Source organism: Arachis hypogaea, chromosome 14, assembly GCF_003086295.3.
Source record: "Arachis hypogaea cultivar Tifrunner chromosome 14, arahy.Tifrunner.gnm2.J5K5, whole genome shotgun sequence".
Classification (NCBI taxonomy): Eukaryota; Viridiplantae; Streptophyta; class Magnoliopsida; order Fabales; family Fabaceae; genus Arachis; species Arachis hypogaea.
Genome location: NC_092049.1, coordinates 53,491,395 through 53,511,879, shown reverse-complemented (window position 1 = coordinate 53,511,879; position 20,485 = coordinate 53,491,395). Strand labels below are relative to the sequence as shown.

The 20,485-nt window shown below is 40.4% G+C and overlaps 1 protein-coding gene across 1 annotated transcript; it reads right to left on the bottom strand.

The window, feature by feature from the left end:
• Window positions 1-14,648: 14,648 nt before the first annotated feature.
• On the bottom strand, window positions 14,649-16,961 carry LOC140178592 (uncharacterized). Its single transcript, XM_072215789.1, has 2 exons — window positions 15,374-16,961; window positions 14,649-14,941 (listed from the first exon to the last, which is right to left on the bottom strand). Exons 1-2 carry the CDS (start codon window positions 16,959-16,961, stop codon window positions 14,649-14,651), a joined length of 1,881 nt encoding a protein of 626 aa, XP_072071890.1.
• Window positions 16,962-20,485: the final 3,524 nt, after the last annotated feature.

The window sequence follows — 20,485 nt, the reverse complement described above, 5'->3', positions numbered from 1 at the left end:
GGTAGAGCTAAGTGTGTTCTCCATGGTCTTTTGTCTTTGCTCAATAGACTGAAGCAACTCGTCATTGGAAGAGGAAGGTGGGTAGGTGACTTGAGGGGCTTGCTGTTGGTTGTTCTGAGAACCATGGGCTTGCCTTTGGTGAGGTGCTCGGTAAGGCTGTCTGTTGTTGTTGTTGTTCCACCTTTGATTTCCATTGTTGTCTCTACCTCCTCTGTTGTAGTTGTCCCTCCATCCTTGGTTGGAATTATCTCTCCAACCCTGGTTGGAGTTGTCTTGCCAACCTTGATTGTAGTTTCCACCTCGGTTGTAATTGTCGCCTTGTTGATAGTATCCTTGATTCGGGTGGTCATAGAAATTATGAGTAGCTGCCAAGGTGTTGTCTTCTTGTTGGAGCTGCGGACACTCATAAGTGTAATGAGTATAATCGACACATATTCCGCATACTCTTTGAGGAACCAACTGTTGACTCTATTGTGCTGGGGAAGGCTGAGGTTGTTGTTGATTCAGCTTTATCTGCTTCAGTAAGTTGGTCATCTCACACAGAGTCTGCGTGAGAGCAGTAGTCTCACTGCTAGAGGAAACTTCTACAACAGCCTTGGGATGGTTGTTCCTGTGCCTGTGATTCCAAGTGGACTCAACTAGGTCACTGATCAGATGCCACACTTAATCTACGGTCTTGTACTTTTTCAGAGAATCATTACTCGCACCATCCAATGTAGTCTTATCCTGAGGTTTCATGCCTTGTGTGAAGTAGCTGATCAACACCAACTTGTCAATCATGTGGTGGGGACATGCGTCCAGAAGATTCCTGAAGCGCTCCAAATAATCATAATGAGTCTCTGATTTGCCTTGAATAATGTAGGAAATTTCTTTCCTCAGTCTATTAGTAACTTCAGCTGGAAAGTATTTTTCCAATAATTCCCTCCTGAGCGTATCCCAGTTAGTAACAACTACTTTAGTTTGAGTGTAGTACCACTTCTTCACCTTTCCCTCAAGAAAGAATGAGAAGGCGGTCAGTAGAATAGAAGTCTCATCTGCACCATGATGCCTAACAGTAGAACAGGCTGTTTGAAAATCTCTTAAGTGATTGAGAGGCTCTTGAGAAGATAAGCCACGAAACTTTGGCAGTAGATTGATTAGTGCAGTCTTCAGTTCAATATCTACACCCAGATTTGGATGACGTGCTTGGAATGGTGGCAGTGTAAAGTCTGGAGCTCCTGCTTCCTGGAGAGTAATCCTCCTGGGAGCCGCCATGTTATCTACGCGTAAATCAATAAAATCAGTAAAAGAGGAGCTTGTTTCTCCTTTAAATGATGCTTTAGATTCGTCCTCAGATAAGACTGGTGAATTGGTAGTAACCACTTCACCACCCTCAGAGGCTAACTGACGCCGAGCTCGCCCAATACGTGAAATAGTTCTTTCAATTTCAGAATCAAATGCGGCTAAGCTTGGATCAGGCAGTGAACGCGTCATTCAATGAAAGAAACGTACAGCTCATGGTAATAAAATAAAATAAAATATGTAAATAAATAAACTAAAAAAATTATTTATACCAACCAATAATTTAGCACACTATTGCAAATCCCCAACAACGGTGCCAAAAATTGACATGGCGGAAAATTGTCAATTAAGAATTTATAATAAACTGACGTTGCGAGTATAGTCCTTAACCAACAGAGATTCCACGTATCAATTTAAAAAGGGTTTTGTCATAATATGAGAATAAAATACTGGGAGTATGAATCCCAGGTCGTCTTTCAACGAGTTGCTAAGAGAGTGCTATTTATTGATCAGGAGTTTTCTGAGAAATTTGAAGTTGGAGAATAGAATTGAAATAAAGAAAACGAACGAGAGATTTAATTAATTATGATAAAAATCCTTGACCGGGAGAAGATTAATCAGAAGTTCTATCCTTGTTGGATGTTCCCAAGTGTAGTAGAAAAAGGTTGTTGTTCTGCTTAGTTATCCTTTACTGAATAAAGGAAAGTCAAGTAACTAACTAATCAACTCTATCCTCAGGTCCTAATCCTCTCCTAAGGAAGAATTAGAGTTAGAGACTAGAGAGTTAGCCAATAACTTCCAATTAAAATTAACACTTGAATATTTCCAACTTAAGGTTCTCCTCTTAATCAACTCCCAAGTCAAGTTGGGAATCTATTCCATTGACATGAATACTACGTTCACAGGCATATAAGGGGAATAAAGAAAAGACATGATAAATTGAATAATAACTGAAAATTGGTTAAAGGTAAAAATAGTTCTTTGCATTAATAAATCCCAAAATCATAAACTTACGTATCTAAACAGGGTAAATGGGCAATTAAAAGAGTAAAGGAATAAGGGAACAAACTAGAATAATGGTAACTTCAACGGAGGTAATAACTCTTCTCAATATCCAAATCAAAAGCATAAAACTAAAAACCTATGAATGTGAAGAACCCTAGAGGAAGAAGTGATTTCTCACTCCAAGATTCAAAACTAAACTAAAACTAATGAATGTGTGTATTGTGTGAATGTATGTTGAGTCCCTGCTATCCCCTGCCTCTAGTCTGTGTTTCTGGGCCAAAAACTGGGTCGAAACTTGGCCCGAAATCGCCCCCAGCATTTTCTGTATTTTCTGCACGTGGCGCATGTCACGCGTACGCATTAGTCATGCGTACGCATCGATGGTCTTCTTCACGTCTCACGCGTACGCGTCAGGTACGCGCACGCGTCGCCGTGCAAGTCTTCAAATCATGCACACGCGTCAGATATGCGCACGCATCACTCCTCGATGATTATCTCCTTTAATTCTTGTGCTCCTTCCATTTATGCAAGCTTCCTCTCCATCCTCTAAGTCATTCCTGCCCTAGACAGCCTGAAAACAGTTAACACACGGACCACGGCATTGAATGGTATAGAAGGACATTAAAAATGCACAATTTAAAGGCTTAGGAAGCAAGTTTTCAGTCATAGAACAAAATTGGAAAGGAATTGTAAAATCATGCAAATTGTATGAATAAGTATGAGAATAGCAGATAAAATCCACTCAATTAAGCACAAGATGTACCACGAAATGGTGGTGAATCAAATATCAAAAAGATTGATTCTTTAAGCAAAAGAAACAGCAAAAAAAAGAGAAAAAGAAAATCAAGAAAAGGATCCAAGGCTTTGAGCATCAATGGTTAGGAGAGTCAAAATTGGCTAAAAGGCTCAAAAGGGTTGCTATCCCTAACTATATGCTTGTGGTGTGAAGGTGTCAGAAAAATCTTGAGACTGAGAATTTAAAGTCATGATCCAAAGCTATAAAGAGTACGCTTAAGAACTCTGAGCACCACTGTCCGGGAATTTAAGCAAAGCTAAATTCGAATCCAAAGGGTTACCCCAATTAAGTGCTTGTGGCGTTTATGTATCAGGTGGTAATACTTGAAAACAAAACGCTTAGAGTCACGGCTAGGCTCAAAGGTGCAAAGCACTAAAAGAAAAAGTTGTCTTCAAGAATTAAAAAAAAAACTAAAAAGAAGAGAATCATCTAGATTCTAGTTTTAAAAGGTGCCAATATTTCTAAGCATCAAAGGAAAGTGAAATGCCAAAGCTATTAAGAAATAAAGTGTTAATAGCCCCATGCGGTAATTAGACTTGAGCTTTATTGAAAACTCTAAAACCTGATGTATTTTTCTCTTCCATCAAGTCCTATCTTGTTTTTGGTTCCTTGAGGACAAGCAACAGTTTAAGTTTGGTGTTGTGATGACAGAACATTTTATACCCTTTTTCATAACATTTTCTTAGTGTTTTTGGTTATATTTTATTCAGTTTTAGTATGTTTTAGCGCGAAATTCATCTTTTGGATGATAGTTTGAGTTTGTATGTTTTCTCTATGATTTTAGGTGAATTTGACAGAATCTTGCTCAGGAACGAAGAAAGGATAACAGATGCTATCAATCCTGATCTCTATGCATTCCAACAAGCATATCTTGAGCTATGGAGATCCAATTGATGCGGTCTCAATGGCGTCGAAAAGCTAACTTCCAGAATTTTCTAGCAATATATAATAGTCTATACTTCTTTTCCAGAATGATTGCCAAAACTATCATTGAACATCCACATCTGGAGTTCAATGACCAAGAAGGACCATCCTCCCAAGTTGAACGCCCAAAACTGGCATTCAACGCCAGCCAGGGAGCAGGGACCAGCGTTCAACGCCCATCCTCCAAGTTGAACACCAGGCTTGACCGAAGCACATGACCAAAGTGGGCCCAAAGTGGATTTTAGCACTCCTTAGGCTTTTCTTATTTTATTTTTGTAATTTTTAATTAAAAACAATATCTTTTAGGTTTAGTCATAGAAATTTTACTATAAATAAGAGACTTCCTTTCTCTTGAGGATCACGCCTCCCAAGAGGGGAGAGACACGAATTACAGAACATATTTTTAGATCTTCTTTGTTTTCTCTGTATAGTATCAGTAACTAAACTTCCTGTTTAAGGTTAGGAGCTCTGCTTATTCCCATGAATAAATATTATTGCTTTTTCTATTTTAATATATGTTTGATTCCATTCTATCATGTATTGTCATTCTTCATCTAAATGAATTTGGGGTGGAACGGAAGTATGACCCCTTATTCTACATGAGTTCTTGCGAGTCCCTAACCGGATAGTATTGAGCTACAGCTTGAGAATACATCACCTAAACGGCAAATTACCTGGGCTAATTAGATACGTGACATAAAATCTGGGTAACTTTGGGTGATTGAGGTTTCTGTGGCACTAAGGCTAGAATACTGAGCTTCATTCTCCGATTCGAAAGATCTGACCTTGTCTGTGGCACTTTAAGTAGGATCAAGAGAGATTGAATTGTGTGAGCTTCATCCTCGTTCAGATTAAATAACCACTGACCCTGACGTTTGATGTGGATTAGAGGAGATTAATTGACCACTGATCCTAGCGTTAATCACTTACAACTTTTTCATAGAATGAATCATTCATTGTTAATATAGTTAGTGATAAACATCTCCAAAGCCTTAACTATTTTCTCATTATTGTTTTACACCGATTCTTTACTGCTTTCTTTATTTCCTTGTTTTATGCGCCTACAACAACCACTCTTTTTCTATTTCGCCTGACTAAGTCCAGCAAGATAACTATTGCTTGCTCAATCCAACAATCCTCGTGGGATCGACCTTCAATCACCTGAGGTATTACTTGGACGACCCGGTGCACTTGCCGATGAAGTTGTGCGAGTTATAATTTCACGCACCACTGGGAGACATTGCGATTCTGACGTTTTTTGTGACGCCAGTCGGGCGATCTTTTGTTCCTGATTTCTCGCCGTGATTGGCTCGTAGAGGTCGCTTGACTTGCATGTTTCGGTTGGCATCCCTCTTTTGTCGTGATCCAGCCCTTAAGGGTTTGTACTCTCTAGTAGAGCCCTTGGATTATCTAGATTACTTTCTCTCCTAAGCCGTTAGGTGCTTGGGTTTTATCGAGGTGGCAATTGTCTTCTTTTAGTTCTCGCCTATTCAGGGGTAGGTTGGCAGTGCACGGTGCTGGTTACCCTCCCGTGGGTTGGTGGGGAGATATCATTCTGTGGTTCCAGCGTTCTATCGGGTGGGCCTGATTCATGATGATGGCTTGAGGATTGCTTCTCAAATTCCTCCATCATGTCATCGAGGCTTTGGCAAGGTCCCCACAAACGGCACCAATGTACTGAGAGTTGTCGGTACGGGTTGTGAGATGGATCATGGACTTGTCGGCCTCGGGTGGGGATGGGATCGGATCTTCTGGGAGCGAGGAGGAGAGTGGTACCTGCAAAGACACTCCGACACTCTAGTCAAAATGGATCTGAGAGGTATAGGTGAGAGCTAGGAATATGTGTCGTATCTAAGGGATCCTTGGCTCCCTTTATATAGTTTACGGTCATTATCATATCTTATTGATTAAGATAAGAGGGATATTTGATTTTGAATGTTGGTTAGGAGTTTGGGGTTATTGGGCCGTGAGGGAGGCCTAGGCCCAGGTAATCGGGTTGGGAGACTACTACAACGAGGGACACGAGAATCGAGTCTGGAACAGTACTTATATAAATAGTATTTCTCTACAACTTTAAGAATATGTTGGTGAATTCTAAAAAAAAAGAAAAAAAAGGCCATGGAAAAAAACGAAAGAAAAATGAAAAAATATTATATTTAAATATAAAAATGTTTTCACAAAAAAGAAATGATCTAATAATTTATACTACCATCTTCGTGTGAAGATGTCTTCACAAAAAAATTTACTTATAGAATTTTACAAGAATTCTCTTTATTTTAACTTTTCCAAATTAAAGCATATTTTAATTTGATTTACTTTTATATCTTCAACATATCATAATATTATTATGGAATTATAAAATTATATAATAAATTCTCTATTGTCCGCTATTTTAATTATTTATGTTAAACGTGAAAAGAATAGAATTTTAAGAGAATACTCTTATAAAATATCTTAAATAATTTAATAAAAATACTTAAACTAATTATTGTCATTTGAATAATAAAACTTATGCATTAGAACAACATATCAAATTTTTTATATTTAAAATATGAATAATATTTGGTGTGTAATAAAATCGACTATTAAAATTAATTATTAGTTTAAAATATATTTTAAAATATAAAATATACATTAAAAATAAATTAAACTTATAAATACATAATAGTTAATTATAGTATACGCACAACAATTTTTTTACAAAATATACTAAATTTCTTATAAAACTGTGAAGAAACCCTAAATTATTTAGTGCTAATAAAGTAGTGAAGTTACTTTGACCCACAGGCCCCAAGCAACACCTATATAATGGAAAAATTCCAGTAGTGGAGTAATTGTAATAGCTTAGCATTAATTGGCAAATAACAAGGAATCATGCAGTACCACTAGGCGAATTAAAGTAGTTACGTCTTTCACTTTTTAATCTTTTTCTTTAATATCTTTAATAAAGCAAAAAAATTGATGCAATCCTTCCCTTTGCCATCGTTAGCAGATCATAATATACAACACATCAATGACAAATTTTAGTTATGAAGAGAAAAATATATTAAAATAAATTTTGTTAAATATTGATATATTTATATTTTAAAATTAAAATTATATATATAAGTATTTAAAAAATATATTTATATATAAAAATTGAGAAATATTTTAATTTAAAATAATAAAAAATTAATTGATCTTTTTATTTTAAAATAATTAATTATTTTAATTTATATATTTTTGAGTTTATTTTTAATATATTATTAATTTAAAGAATATTAATTAATAAATAAATAATATTTTTTATTTTAACCAATTTTTATAAAAAAATCTAATAATTTTATTTATGTTTAAAAATTAAGTTTCAATTTAGTAATTAATTACTTGATTAATTCTAAAAATATATTATCAATATTTTTTTAATGTTGAATTTGTTTATTTATTTATAATTTTGAAACTTATAAAAGATAAATATTATTTTATGTTAAATTTAATAATAATATAGGATTTTTAACATAAATTTTAATGAAGATAAAAATAATATAATAATAGGATCAAAATATATTGATCTGCATGTACTTATTAATATAGTGTCCCTTCCCTTTCACCTAAGTCTGTCCCTACAACACTATTTTTTTTTCCCTAAAACTAAAATAACATATTCTTTCGTCAATTTAATCAAAACATATTGTAATAGTTATTATAATTATATAAAATAGTGATGATTATTTGACAAAGTTAAATAAAAATAATAATAATATAAAATAATTTTTTATATTATTATAGTTTTTATTATTTTTCACATTTTATCACATCATTTTAAATATTTTAGCTTGTTACAAACTGTCTTTAAAATATTTTATATATTTAATAACAAACGATAAAATACTAATAAATATATTATTATTATTATTATTATTATTATTATTATTATTATTATTATTATTATTATTATTATTATAAGAATAATTATCTAAATCAATGTGTGAAGTTTTTAAAATTGATATTTTAGTCTTTTAAGTTCAAAATACACAAAATAGTCCCCCATGTATTTATTTTCATTAGACAATACAGACTTCTTTCGTCAGTCATTAATAGTGAGTGCTGATATAAAATGTTAACTCGTACATATAGCTGTTAAGTGTTCACATGTGTAAGATGGACAAATCAGTCTCACGATAAAGTACAAAATAATTCCTAAAAATTTTAAAAATATCAAACCAGTCGTTGAAAAATTTTAAAAATTCTAAAATAGTCTCTTCTAATATTTTTAATTTTTTCAAAAGTCAACAACTTATAATTCGATCCGTTTCTGATCTATCTCTAAGATGTATATCCGATCTTCATCGTGATAAATAGGATGATCTAATCAATTAGCTCTGTTCATCTCACTAAGACGAACGTGCCTGACAAACACCTGCGTCTACTTGGGTTTGTGTGAGTACCTGGAAGAAAAGCATGAGACAACAGGTATGTTTATACATCACTCAGACAGTTAATCCACGATTTCATTGGGGACTTCTCGAGACATCAGTTCAGCCGATCTCTGGGGAAATTAAGGTCTCCGTGGTATAAGCTAGATTTCAAAGAAGCAGCGTTCTCTGATCCAGAAGATTCGACCTTGTCTGTGGCGTTTTGAGTAGGATCACCAAGAGAATAGCCTGCAAGAACTTCACCCTCCATTGGATTGAATGACCAAGGGCCTTGGTGTTCATTCTGTAGCAGAGGAGATCAATGATCACGGGTAATGGTTTTGATCACTTACAGCCTGCCATAGAAGAAGATCATTCACAAGCAAAGAAGATAATAGTACCAGAGTTTATTCAGAAAGACAAAGCAACTCCAACTCTCAACTCAATTCCCATCATATAATTCCTGTTATTTTATCCAAGCATTTATGACATACAAAATTCTAAACATAATCACATCAAACTCCTTCTAATTCCGCCTGACTAAGACCTACAAGACAACCATATGCTTGCTTCAAGCCACAGTTCTCGTGGGATCGACCCTGACTCACTTAGGTATTACTTGGACGACCCAGTGCACTTGCTAGTACTGCTGCTGTACAAAAAGGTGTAGGATTTTGTGTACACGTGCACTAACATGTTAGGTGTCATGTATGTTGTTAGTTTATAACATTAATCATTGACGAAAATTATTACTGAGTGACAGAAGCACAAAAATAATTAATTTGTAATAGAATATGTTATTGGATTACTAGACTAATGAATTATACTAAAAGAATTAAATTAATAGTTAAATAATGAATAAAATAATAGATTCTAATGACTTTCAGTATTTTTTGTTATAATATTTAAAAATTAATTTCATTGATAAAATTTGTTAGAGTCAAATTTAAAAAATATTCATATTTTATGAAATAATTTAATTATTAACTTATTTAAATACCATATTTTTGAGAAATCCAACACTTATAATAAAAGTATTAAAAGTAAATATTGTTATTGCAATTTAAGCCGCGCAATGGAAAGATATTTTTCCGTAAAACAAATGAAACATGTGGGAAAGTAAATCTTTAAATGCCAGTAATTAATATATCAATAAATTAAAGGTTTAATTATTTTATTAATTTTTATAATTTTGTAAAATTTTTAGTTAAATCTTTATATTTTTTTTAATTGAATTTTTGTATCAATTTTTTTTAATTAGGTCTTTTTTAGTAATAACTGGCTTAATTATATAGGGACTAATTAAAAAAAAAATTGGTGCAGAAATATAAATAAAAAAAAGTAGAAACTCAATGAAAAAAAAATTAGTGTAAAAAATCAATTATTTTTTTATTTTATGCAGGATTAATGACTAGGATGAAATTTAAGGTTGAATTTAAAAAAATCAAACTTTATTATTAATACATCACATATTTAGTATTAATGGGTAAGAACGCTATCCAAATTCGTAAATATCTGACTCGCTCTTATTTGATTAAGGACAGATAATTACTCAACTCAGTGCAGGGGCAAAATCTTGAATGACAAATTCTATAATATAAACACATATATATTATTGAATAACAAATAAATAAATAAAAAGATGTGATATAAGCTAAGTGACATTATTGGTTAAAAAGTTGAGAGCTCAGCACTAAAATGGCTTTTTGGTGATGAGAGCAAGAAAAGAGAGAAGAAATAAAGGAGAAAACCCTGTCTACCTTCTTTTATTTAAATTTTTTATATCATATCTTCTCTCCTTTATGAAAAGCATATATTAAGATGCCGTTTATGAAGCACCATAGCTTTCCCCTGCTATGAGTTGGGAACGGGACAACTTGGACCGTTCGAATCAGTTGGGTAGAATCCATCAACTAGGCAAGTTATACAATACTTGATTAATTATCATCAAATTTAAGAAAAGTTATGAGAATCAAAATATTTTAATCATAAATAACTAAATTTTTCTAAAATTAAACTTTATTTTTTGTACGGATTGTGACAGGAATTAGAGACTAACTGATCTTGATGATAATGAATCGGATTTTTGGAACGGTAGAAAATGATATTTATGAAGACATTACAATATTTAAGTTAGAATAAATCTAAAAGATATATGTGAAGATTAAATAGTGATATCTACTAATTTATTGATTTATCATTGAAGATAGTTAAAATTAAATAACGTAACGTTCAGAAACAAAAATCACAACTTCAGTGCAATTTAATTTGAAGCATAATCAAAAAGCTTGATGCATCAATTATTAGAGAGATAGTGAAATGAACTTTGAAACAGAGGGTGTTACATGTGTCGGATAAACATGTGCATGTTAATTGGTCTCTTTCATTGAAATTTTTGAGTTTGATTTCAGACTCACCCAATGACCTTATTTACAGTCAATCAATTTATGAGATTATGAAAAATACTAACTCTGATAAGGTACGATAATAAATAGGTTTTATTTCAAATTGCTTCACATATGCACTAATAAATTATTTTTTTAAATTGTTTTAATATTTTCTTTTTAAAAGCATTATACATTTAAATTGCCGTATAATTTTTTAAATCATAGTCATCAATAATTTTGTACAAGATGTCTCCAGTACGGGTTGAGGGATAGATCGGGAACTTGTGGGTTGAGGCGGATACCGGATCGCTTGACTGGAGCAATGGAGGGAGGTACCTACAAAGACACTCCGACGCTCAAGTCAGAATGGATCAGAGAGGTGTAAAGTGTGTGGAATGAATGAATACCTGGGGGGACTTGGGTCTCCTATTTATAGGTGATGGTAGTTGTCTTATCTTATCTTGTTTGACTAAGATAAGGGAGACGTTTGAATTCGAAAGTTGATTGGGAACTCTAGAGAGCCGGCTTCGGGCCCTCTGGAAGAGCGAAGCGGGTAGGACCCGGGTAACTGGGTTTGGTTTAATCCCGGGTCATGGATCCGTGGGCCGGATCCGTAATAGTTGCCCACGCAGCGGGAGAGCGAGCAGGGTCGGTCTGTCGCTGGGAGGTGTGGTTTTGACCGTGAGCTTGGTCTTTTAGTTCTTCTCGGGTAGCCGTTTGGCTTTTTGGAGGGGAAGTCGGTGTCTCAGACCTGGCTTTGATTGTCGTACCAAAGATTGTCCGTTCTGGTTCGACGCGATCCTTCCGTGTTCGAAGCGTCTGTTTTGTTCTTTGAGGCGTGCTTTTATTGTTTCCTTTTTCTCAAGGGGGCATTTAATGCGAGGGGACGTTTTCCTTTATTGTCCCTACGCGCCTTTATTATTTAGGGCTATTTGTGTCTTTTGCTGCCCCTTTTGAAAACCGTTTTGGCTTTCTTCCTTGCTTCATTTCGCTTCACTTTCGCCCTCTCTTTTGAAGGAAATTTTCTTTTCTCTGTGGCGTTTTTTGGTCTCTTTGGGGTTGAACTTCAGTTTTCTTTCCAGGCTTCTGCTATTTCTGCATTATCAGGTTGATATCCTTATTTTCTTCCTGCTCTCTATCTGTTTTCTGCTTTGCTTTCCTTTGCATTAGACGTTTTTTGTTCCTGTTTAGTGTAGATTGGAATTGTCTCTGTATGATGGTTTTGTTTGGTGGCAAATGTTTTCCTGGGGTAGTGGGTTTTATAAGGGGATGAGCGCCACTGTGTCGTTGGTACGGTGTAGTGGTGTCTATTTAGTTTCCTCCACTGTTTTCTGCCGCGAGGTTTGGCTGACGGTGGTGCTCATCACTGTTTTAGGTATGGCTCGTCGAAGGACTGAGGGTGTGAGGGTTCCGGTGGCCCCTGCGGGGGGTGTCCCTGATCTTTTTTCATGGGTTACTAGTGATGTATGGGGGACACCGTCGCGGATGACGGAGGCGGACCTCCAGCGGCTCCGTGATCAGGGGGCTGTTTGTGGGGGTGGCGACGCCCAACGCCACTACGAGCTTTCACTCTCTAGGGTTGACGAGAGGGTTTGCTATATCAACCTCGACTCCCCGACCGTTCCGAACTGGATGTGGGTGTACGAGGCGATGTTTACCCGACTCGGTGTTAGGCTCCCCTTTTCCCCATTCATTCAGCAGTTGTTGAGCCGGTGTTCCGTGGCGCCGTCCCAACTACATCCGAATAGCTGGGCGGCGATACGGTCTTTCAAGCTTGTTTGCGAATTTCTGGAGCTTCTTGTCTCGGTGAACGTCTTCCTTTTCCTCTTTTTGTGTACCCTTTCGACTAAGGAGGGAAAGCACAAGAAGGGGTATATGTCTTTTAGGGCTCAGCCTCATCGCCGGGTCTTCGGGTTGTATGAAGATTCTTTCCACGGGTTTAAGAGTGGATATTTTAAAGTTCGTCCTGCGAGGGGGCATCATCCGTTCTGGTTGACTTTGGAGGGTGAGAGGCGGTTCCCCACGTACTGGAATTTTAGGGCGGGGCCGTCTGTTCTTACTCGGGTGTCGCAGGAGTTTTTGTCTGCGGAAGAGCGGGATGTTGCCCTCGTGTTGTGGCAGTTGTTTGGGGAGCGCCCTCTGAACCCTAGAGATGTGATGGGGGACCCGGTTGCATGTCGGGCTTATGTTGGTGTGTGATTTTTTTTTGGAGGTTCCGAGTTTGGTACTTATGCTTCTTATTATTTCGCAGTTGAGATGGCTGGAGGTTTGACGGCTCTTGCCCGTTTGAAGGCTCAATTGTCTCAAGGGACTTCTTCTGGCGGTACTCCTTCCACTCCGAGCTCGCGACCTACTGATGGTACGAGAACCGTTTCTAAGGATCTCGTGTTGACTGAAGGTGGTACCGAGGGGTCGGGTCGGGGTGTGGAGGCTGATGATGATGTGGTTGTGGTGTCACCAGAGGGTGCATCTCGGAAGCAGAAGAGGTCGGAGGATGTTGAGAGCGAGAATCTGGTGGAGGGAGAGGGCGCAGTTTCGTCAGTGATGGATCGCCGTTTTGATGCTCCTGCCTTTATTGACGAGTTCCTCATGCCGGGCACGGAAGATTTCTTTCGTGAGTGTGATGTGACTTTTCAGGCTAAGTCCCTTTATCTGTCTATTCTTTGCTCCGCCGTGATTGTCCGGAAGGCCGAGCCTGTGATGGCTCAGGTGGGCCTTCTGGATAAGAAATTTCGTCAATCTCAGGCCGAGGTGGCGAGGTTGAAGGGGTTACTTGCTAATGCCGAGAAGAGCGGAGGAAGGCTTCGGATGCTGAGTCTCGGGTGGCCGTGCTCTTGGCAGATGTCGGTACATTGAAGGATGAGGTGGCCGGCTTGAAAGCGGAGGCCGTGGTTTTAAAAGAGGAAAAAGCTGTGTTGCTTGCCAATGTGAAGGAAGCTGTTGCTGTTACCGAGGAGACGGTGAGGGCTCAAGCGTCGGTGCTGGCTCCGGGTGTGGATGTGTCCGTGATGGGAGCTTTCAAGGCCGTTCGTGATGGCCAGATTGTTGATCTTGAATAGTTTAATTGTAACTTTGCTATTTTTAGTTTGTTTTAAATTGTTTTATTTCGGATGTTTGGTTGGCCATGGGCCATGTAACCGTGGATTCGTAGTTTTTTGGACTTCGGTGAATGACTTTTGGGCCGTTCAGGCCTCTTTTTGTGTATTCCGTTTTAAGTTGTTCTATTTTTTGTTTATTTGTTCCCTTTGTTTGGGATGAGGGGACCGTTGTGAGGTCGGTTCTTTGTGGATATCCGTATTTTGGGCCCGGGGGGTGATCGGTCCCTCGTTTGTGGCCGTGTACGCGTTCTGTATTTGGGACGTAAGAAGAAGATAGAAAATAGCTTAATGGAATTTTATTGATGGTTGGGCCTCGTTAAAACCCTCCGTCTATGGTGGGAAAGAGTACCTGAGATTGACACTTAAGCGAATTTTAAAATTTAAAATTGAAAAATTGTAAGGGGGAAGAGGTAAAGGAAAGACATAAAATAAGAGAAAGAGGGGGTGACCTAGGGAGGTCGGTCTAAGTGTAGTAGCGCTGTAAGTTGGTGGCGTTCCACGTCCTCGGGATTTCATCGCCGTTGAGTCGCTCGAGCTTGTATGCTCCCTTTCTGATTGTGGCTTTGATTCGGTATGGTCCTTCCCAATTGGGGGTGAGTTTCCCTTCCCCTGGGGTCGGGGCTCCGATGTCATTTCGTTGTAGGACGAGGTCGTCGGGTGCGAATTCTCGTTTGATGACGCCATGGTTGTATCTTAAGTTGATTCTTTGTTTTAGGGCTAGCTCTCTGACATGAGCTATGCTTCTTTCTTCGTTGATGAGGTCTCATTCTGCTTCCTCGTCGTTGCCTCCAACCGTTTTTCTGGGGCTTGGGTCTCCGATCTCTACTGAGATGACAGCCTCCACGCCGTATGTTAATCGGAAAGGTGTTTCTCCTGTGGTCGTTTGGGGTGTTGTTCGGTATGACCATAGGACCGATCCGAGTTCGTCGGCCCATAGTCCTTTGGCTTCGTCGAGCCGTTTCTTGAGTCCTTTGACGATTACTTTGTTCGCGGATTCTACCTGTCCGTTTGTCTGAGGGTGTTCTACTGAGCTGAAGCGGTAGGATATGCATAGTCCTTTTAGGAATTCTCTGAACTTTTTGTCAGCAAATTGGGTTCCGTTGTCCGAGATGACGATCTCGGGGATCCCGAACTAGGTGATGATCTGTCGCCAGAGGAATTTTTGGCATTGGGTTGCCGTGATGGAGGCCAGGGGTTCGGCCTCGATCCACTTGGTGTAGTAATCGATGGCGACGATGAGGTATCGGAGTTGTCCGGGTGCCGTAGGGAAGGGTCCGACAAGGTCGATCCCCCAGGTGCTGAACGGCCGCTCTGCCGATATGATGCTGAGCTGGTGCGGGGCGGCTTGGTGGATGTTGGCGTGCCTTTAGCATTTATCGCAGTTTTTTACTAGTTGCATGGAGTCCCGGATAACCGTGGGCCAGAAGTATCCGACTCGGATGACTTTTTGGGCAAGGGTTTTTCCTCCGATATGGTGGCCGCAACAACCTTCGTGGATTTCGCGGAGTATGTACTCCGTATTCCCGGGTTCGACGCATTTGAGCAGGGGTTGCGAGAATCTGCGTTTGTATAGTTGTCCTGCGACGACCGTGTAGTTGGCGGCTTCCCTCTTTGTCCGTTTTTCCCCTTTGGGGTCTTCAGGTAGTGTTCCGTCGAGGAGGTATTGTAGGATAGGGTAGGTCCATGATCCTTGGTTGGAGAGTGTCAGGTGAGTGTTAGCCGTTGTTGATATGGACGGTGTTTTAACGACTTGCTGAATTAGCGATTTGTTGCCGTGTCCTGGTTTGGTGCTGGCTAGCTTGGAGAGGAGGTCTGCTCTGGCATTTCTTTCTCTGGGAATGTGCCGTATGGTGATGTGATTGAATTCCTCCTTTAGTTTGTTCACCTTGGCAAGGTATTGTTGAAGTAAGGGGTCTCGCGTTTGGTAGTCTCTGTTGATTTGGGAATTGACTACTAGCGAATCGGTATTTATTTCTAAGGTCTTTGCTCCGACTTCTTTGGACAGGGCTAAGCCTGCCAGGAGGGCCTCATATTCCGCTTGATTATTTGAAACTGGATATTTGTATCGTACTGACTGTTTGATTATGATCCCGTTCTGACTTTCGAGAATGACTCCGGCACCTCTGGAGGTGACGTTCGATGAGCCGTCAACATGTAGTTTCCATGATTCGGAGGTGGAGTTTCCTGGGGTCATCTCAGCGATAAAGTTGGCCATGGCCTGTGCTTTGATTGCGTACCGGGGTTCAAACTTGATTTGGAACTGAGATAGTTCGATGGACCATGCTAGCATTCTTCCCGCTAGGTCGGGTTTCTGTAGTACCTGTTTGACCGCTTGGTCAGTTCGAACAGCTATGGGGTGGGCCTGAAAGTATTGTCGCAAACGTCGGGAGGCCGTGAGGAGTGTGAAGGCTAGCTTTTCCAGGCGGGAGTAGCGAGTTTCCGTGTCTTGTAGGACTTTGCTTATGAAGTAGATAGGTTCTTGTTCCTTTCTCTCGTTTTCGCGGATGAGCGCCGCTGCGAGCGCTTCTTCCGTTATGGAGAGGTATAGGTACAGGGTTTCTCCTGTCTGGGGTGTAGGGAGAACCGGTGGTTCTGCTAGGACTCTTTTGAAGTGTTGGAATGCTTCTTCGCATTTTGCTTCCCAGTTGAAAGGGGCCCCCTTCTTCATTAACTTAAAGAAGGGGATTGCTTTTTGTGCCGATGCTCCGAGAAAGCGGGATAACGCCGTGAGCCATCCGGTGAGCTTTTGGATGTCGTTAAGGTTTTCAGGGTTTGTCATTTCAAGGATGGCACAACATTTTTCCGGGTTGGCTTCGACTCCGCGTTGCGTGATCATAAAGCCGAGGAACTTTCCTGCCTCCATTCCGAAGGCACATTTTGTTGGATTAAGTCGTATCTGGTGTTTCCGTAGGGTGTTCATTATGAGGTTAAGGTCGCTGACGAGTTGTTCGCCTGACTCGGTCTTGGCGAGCATGTCGTCTATGTAGACTTCTAGTTTGCTTCCGGACAGATTCTGGAATATCTTGTTGACGAGTCTTTGGTAAGTAGCTCTGGCGTTTTTCAGGCCGACGGGCATTACCGTGTAACAGTATGTCCCTTCTGGGGGTGATGAATGCTGTTTTTTCTTCGTCAGGTCGGTGCATCGGTATCTGGTTGTAGCCGGACTATGCATCCATGAAACTGAGGTATCGATGGCCGGATGCGGCATCTACTAATCCGTCGATGTTTGGTAGGGGAAATGCGTCTTTCGGACAGGCTTTATTGAGGTCCGTGTAGTCGACGCACATTCGCCATTTCCTGTTAGATTTTTTCACCAGTACGACGTTGGCTAGCCAGGTCGTGTAGGGAAGTTCCCTGATGAAGTTGGCTTCGAGTAGGGCTTTGACTTGCTTTTTGACCTCGGCGGCTCGGTCTGGTGACATTTTTCGTCTCCTTTGTGCTACGGGTTTAGCTTTGGGGTTCACGGCTAACCGGTGGGACATTAGGTCGGGGTTTATTCCCGGCATGTCGGCTGGTGTGAATGCGAACAGGTCTCTATTTTGCTTCAAGAGTTGGGAAAGATCCTCTTTAAGATCATATGGGAGGTTCCTGTTGATGAAGGTGTATTCTTCTTTGGTTGGCCCTATTTGTAGTTTTTCCATGTCGCCTTCTGGCTTTGGCATGGGTTGGCTGTCTTGTCGGGCGTCCAGGTCGGCTAGGAATATTTCGGCCGCATCTCGGGATTTCTTCCGTAGGGCTAGGCTGGTGTTGTCACACTCTGCTGCGACCTCTCTGTCTCCGTGGATAGTGCCGATGGAGCCGTCGTCGGTTGTGAACTTCATGAGGAGGTATTTGGTAAAGATGACGGCGGAAAAGTCATTGATTGTTTTTCTTCCGAGGATGACGTTGTAGGCTGTGGAGTCTTTGAGGACCACGAATTCGGATAGGATTGTCTTCCTTTGGTTACCTGTCCCTATGGTGATGGGGAGGGTGATCGAGCCGTCTGGTTTGAGGAAGTTGTCTTCGAGTCCCGTGACACCGTTGCGGTGTGTTTGGAGGTTGTCGTTGTGGAGTCCGAGCTTGTCGAAGGCTCCTCGGAAAAGGATGTTTGAGTCTGCACCGGTGTCCACCAGTATCCCTCGTACTAGTCCTGTTCCGATCCTTGCTGAGATGACGAAAGGGGCATCTTCGGCCGAGGTGCCGTGCTGGCAGTCCTCGGGTAGGATGGTTATCGTATTGTCGGCTAGTAGGGGTTTGGTTTCTGACAGCCATGACTTTGAGATCTTTTTTCAGTGTTGATTTTGACTTGCCCGATATGTCTTTTCCTGTGATGACGTTTACTATGATGGTTGGGTCTTCCTCTGGGCTTTCCCTAGGGGGTTGTTTTTGCGCTCTTGGGTTGCGCCCTTCTCTTTCCGGCGACCTGTCTCTTTCTGCACGTTTTGGTTCTCTGATGATTTTGGCAAACTCTGGGAGCTTGCCGTCTCTTATGGCTTGTTCGAGGGCGTCTTTAAGGTCGAAACAGTCTTGTGTTCTGTGCCCGTAACCTCGGTGGTAGTCACAGTAAAGGGTTTTGTTGTCGCCCGTTCTTTCTTTGAGTTGTCAGGCTTTTGGGATGATGCCTCGATCCGCAATCTGGTGGTATATCTCGATAATTGGTGCTGTCAGGGGCGTGTATTAGAGAATTTGCCGATTCTTGGTGGTCGGTTTGTGTTTGTTGGTTTGGGGTGGTCCCTTGGATTTTCTCTTGGTGGTGGGTTATGTCGTGGTGTCGGGTTGCCATATTGGGTGGGGTTGTGTTGCCGCTTATTGGCAGCGACGACCTGGCTGACCTCTTCGTTATTTATGTATTCTTTTGCGACGTTTTGGATCTCGTGCATGGTCCACACGGGTTTGGTGGTGAGGTGTTTGCGGAAGTCTTCGTTCATGAGCCCGTTGGTTAAGCAGAGGCTTGCGACCGAATTCGTGAGCCCGTCGACCGTCAGGCATTCGTCGTTGAAGCGATCGAGGTATTTCCTTGTGGATTCGTCCTATTTTTGTGTGACCCCTAGCAAGCTGGTGGGGTGTTTAGCTTTAGCGATTCTGGTTGTGAATTGTGCCATGAATTTTCGTGTGATGTCGTGGAAACCAGCTATGGATCCGTTTGGGAGGGCGTTGAACCATTTGATTGCTGGCCCGGCTAGGGTTACCGGGAAGGCCCTGCATCGGACTGCGTCGACCGCTCCTTCTAGGTTCATCCTGGCCTCGAAGGCCGTTAGATGTTCATGGGGGTCTTTAGTTCTGTCGTACTTCATGTCAGTGGGTTTATCGTACTTCATGGGGCTCCCATTATTGTGTGGTCGTTTCTTGTGCGCTTGGTTTCTCGGTGCCGCCGATCTTCGTCCGAGTCGTGCTGACGACTCAGATCTCGGGAAGCTCTGCGGTTGTGCCTTTTGCAGTATCGCCGTTCTGGCAATTTTTCTCGCCTGTGGTTGCGCGAGATACTGTGATCGTCTCTCCTATCGTGTCGCCGGGTTGGCGATCTGCCGTGGCGAGATTTTGATCTGCAAGTTGCATGGCTTCCGTGTTCGTTATTGTATTTTCCCTTGGCGGCCAATCTGCCTTCGAGTTCCTGGACTCGGAGACAGAGATCTTGGATGATTTGTGCCGCTTTGTCCTCTGTTTTCTCGGGGTGTCGCGGTTCTGTCACGACGTGATCGTTTTTCTTATTCTGTGCATGGTGGATGGTACTTGCTATCCTCCCTTGATTTGCGACCTTCTGGTGTTCTCGGGTCGGATTCTTTGTTCGGGAGTCATCCCGGCTTGAGGAGTCTTCTTCGAGTACGTCCCCCATTCCGGTTTGGTCGGCGCAAGTGTCCCCACAGATGGCGCCAATGTACAAGATGTCTCCAGTACGGGTTGAGGGATGGATCGGGAACTTGCGGGTTGAGGCGGATACCGGATCGCTTGATTGGAGCAATGGGGGGAGGTACCTGCAAAGACACTCCGACGCTCAAGTCAGAATGGATCAGAAAGGTGTAAGGTGTGTAGAATGAATGAATACTTGGGGGGACTTGGGTCCCCTATTTATAGGTGATGGTAATTATCTTATCTTATCTTGTTTGACTAAGATAAGGGAGACGTTTGAATTCGAAAGTTGGTTGGGAACTCTAGAGAGCCGGCTTCGGGCCCTCTGGAAGAGCGAAGCGGGTAGGACCCGGGTAACCGGGTTTGGTTTAATCCCGGGTCATGGATCCGTGGGCCGGATCCGTAACAAATTTAAAAATTTGTTTCATATTTTTCAAAGTGAAGTAATGATTTATCTTAGTTTCTTTAGCAAAAATATTTTTAAATTTTATGATAATTAAATTTAAAAAAAATATCACATACTTAAATTAATTTATTCAATTAATAAATTTACTCATAACATCCATAAAGTTTATATACACATTCATAATTTCATATTAATAACATCTATAATTTTATACTCATAATATTCTTAATTTCATACGTATGATGTCCATAATTATTAAAATTTTATAAATTAATATTACCAAATTTTAAACTATGTGTGTTATTATATTTCTCAAATTATCTAATATGTGCATAATCGGTCATGATTTTTTTTATTTTGATATTTTT